Source organism: Lactuca saligna, chromosome 5 (genome assembly GCF_052625555.1).
Source record: "Lactuca saligna cultivar CGN05327 chromosome 5, ASM5262555v1, whole genome shotgun sequence".
Lineage (NCBI taxonomy): Eukaryota > Viridiplantae > Streptophyta > Magnoliopsida > Asterales > Asteraceae > Lactuca > Lactuca saligna.
In genome coordinates this window covers 291584883-291588104 of record NC_136421.1, presented here as the reverse complement: position 1 = coordinate 291588104, position 3222 = coordinate 291584883, and the positions used below count along the sequence as shown (strand labels likewise).

Below are 3222 nucleotides of genomic sequence, written 5' to 3'. Positions count from 1 at the left end.
ACGTAAAAGTAATTTTTTAATGCAATGTTGGAGATGTCTTTAGACTACCAAAAAAACCTATCGGGGACCTTTTAAACTAAAACCATATAATTTGTAGGACTTTAGTGATATTATATCCATAATAATCATACACAACTATATACTACTTTGGATTATATCAAATAAAATAAAATATTGAATATGTAACATTAAGATAGGTACATTAAGCTTCAAAGATGAAATATATAGCATTTCGCAAAAAATTAGTAAGGTTTAATAAGTAATAACAATCATGCACATGTAATGTCCTTAAAACATTTACTAACATGTATAAACATTTGTACATAGCATCTTAAAACCTAATAACTTTATGGTTCGCAAATTAATTTAACCATTGAAAATGTTTCACCCTTTATAACAATGACAGTAGATTTTTTTTATTTTTTGTTTCGACCTTTTTTGTCGACTAAAATGATTTTTTGTACATTTATTTGCAGCAACAAGCGATTTCACGTCCATACTTGATCTGATAACTACTGTTGACTTATTGAGTATGAGGTGTTCAGTAGCGTATTTAATGATATTGTGATAAAATAAAATAATTTTAGATATTATTGAGAGTCGTATACTGAATTATTACTGATTGATTCAGAGATGGATATTTAAGGAAAGTGTACAACCCAATGTTGAAGTAGAAATAACTATGGGGTAAAAAGTGGATTCCTTTCGTATATTTTCTGAAATCCGAATCTTGATTCAAAAAGTGAATGACATTTGTAAGTTTGACTTCAACTACAGTTTTTTACATTTAATTTTTTTTATAGACCTAAATAATTATACTTTTTTCTCAAAAAAAAACTTATTTTTATCTATTATTATTTTAGTTTTGGAACTAGCGACCAAAGTTTTTTTGAAAAAAAAAATGTCTAAAAGAATTAAAATACAAGATCTTTTATAAAAAAAATCTCAATTTTAGATCTTTTAAATTTTAACAAATAGTATTATAACTTATCTTAAACATACATATAGTTAGACAAATTTCATGGGTAAATGAACAGCAAGTGAAAGTAAAAGTCACACTAAATTACAAGAAAATTTCAAAAATAAATAAATAAATAAGATTTTACTTTGAATTTTACCCATCTGCATTATAGGAATTAGATCGCTTTAAAGCTGGAAATTCGTCCTTTTTTGTCTCGATTAAGCTCCCGCTGAAATATTCTTTATCTTCCATCGTTTTTTTACTTCCCTTGTTTTTACTTTCAGGAACGACGGCGTTTTCGCTTGTTGTTTCCCCTGCACCCTCCTCCACTTGATCATTCACCTCTTCTCCACGTGGCAGCATACATGCCTTGTACTGTGACCCGAGCGAAAAACTCGGGTTTCTTTTTCCCGGTCCACAATCCCGGAAAGATATTGAACCGCAAGAAATCAGCTGCATCAGCACCGATGGTGCTTTGATTTTATTTCCGGCCGTTGGATTGATCGTGGAGATCATCTCAGAGTCTGTTTCTGGCCTTACGATTAGTTTATCATCGGATTTCATCAACGATTCTAGGGTTTCCGGGCTAGAATCCGATGGCGGAGGTGAAATCTCGTTGCGGCTTAGCTCGGAACTCGCGTTGTCTTGATACGATTCGTTTGGTTTATCTTCTTCTTCGAGTTCGCTGATCATCGCTCTCCGGCGACGGAGGCTTTCCTCGGTTTGAGTGGAGGCGTCGGCAGCGACTCTACCGGCGGAGGATTCGCCGGTGTAGACTTTGTACTCATGAAGATCGATTGCGCTCCATGATTGGTTCCTCCTGCTCCTGCCAACTGAGAAATCAAACTCGTCGATGGATTTTAATGTCCCGGAAGACGATGATCTTTTCGAAATGGATGAAACATTTTCATCGGATTTGGAACTGAACTGAGCGCCAACGCCGGGGACGTCGAAGAGCTCCGATCCTTTCAGAATATACTCTTGGCCGTGCGCCGGGTAAATAAAATCATTCTCCGACAAATCGTGCCAGACGAATCCGTTTTTATAACTCCTAAACCACAGAAATCAAATCAAATCAATTTAATTCAATTCAATCACTCTGTTCATGAATTTATGATAGTGATTACGATTTGAAATCAGAATTATCACTAACCTTTTAGAAGACCATGAGTACAACGCAGCCATTCCTTTTCCACGTAGAGAATTAAGGCGATCGATTACATCTAAAATTCCAAAACAAATTTCAATAACTAGAACACGTAATGCATATCGAAAAATCGAAGTTTACCTCGAAGATAAAGTCCTTCAGAAGAGGAGATAGGAACCTCAACGAAATGAGGATGTTCAAGGTGGCCATTACGAGTGAGATAGTAAACAACAGGTACTTTACGTAGTCTGTTGTGAGGAGGAGGAGGTTCGATCCAGACTTTTGTCCGTTCAGGGCTGCGTTGATCGGTTGTGTGGTTGTGTTTCTGTTTCCACTTGTTAGACATGTGGTGGAGCTCCGTCGTCGTCCTGGTTGATTTCGGGATGACCTCCATTTGAAGTTTGAAGGAAGGAGGGAAAGGCGGAGAGAAGATTTATTCAAAATGGGATGCTGGAGACAATGCACTAGGAAACAAAAGGAGGAGGACTGGAGGAGGAGATGAAACTGGTGGTGGTTGTCGTTTATCCGTTGCTACTGAATCCATAGGCCATATGGTGGTGTTTATGTATGTCTACTGTAGATTTGTAGGTAGCTGGGGGTTTAATTTTTGATTGACATGTGAATAGAATTCATTTTATTTTATGTTATTGTCTATTGTATATTGATTGACTTGTCAATGAAATTCATTATTCAACCTTTTTAACAACTTTTGTTTTTGATTTCTTATTGATGCATTGATATTCGCAACGTACGCTTTTTTTATTTTTTTATTTTTTATCATAGCTTTAGACTTTTGCAGAGTTTTTTTACGAAATTTTATGTTGGTTGTGAATTTTGAAATTTTCAATTGCTATATATATATATATATATATATATATATATATATATATATATATATATATATATATATATATATATATATATATATATTTAAGAAAGTAGGTTTTGATTGTAAAATTTGAAAATTTGAGTTCAATGCATTCAAAATTGGATATTTAATTTTTTTGATTTTGATAACTGAAAAATCAAGAATATTCGATATACAATACTTTAGGATACATATTGAGATATCAAATAACAAAGGTAAAAATGAGATCTCCGTGTCATGTTTTTA

At 33.8% G+C, this 3222-nt stretch overlaps 1 protein-coding gene across 1 annotated transcript; it reads right to left on the bottom strand.

Moving 5' to 3' along the window:
* Positions 1 to 1005: 1005 nt before the first annotated feature.
* On the bottom strand, positions 1006 to 2732 carry LOC145048171 (protein SOSEKI 5-like). The gene is made up of 3 exons (XM_078996602.1): positions 2250 to 2732; positions 2115 to 2184; positions 1006 to 2012 (listed from the first exon to the last, which is right to left on the bottom strand). Exons 1-3 carry the CDS (start codon positions 2500 to 2502, stop codon positions 1115 to 1117), a joined length of 1221 nt encoding a protein of 406 aa, XP_078852728.1. The 5' UTR covers positions 2503 to 2732; the 3' UTR covers positions 1006 to 1114.
* Between the last annotated feature and the right edge of the window lie 490 nt (positions 2733 to 3222).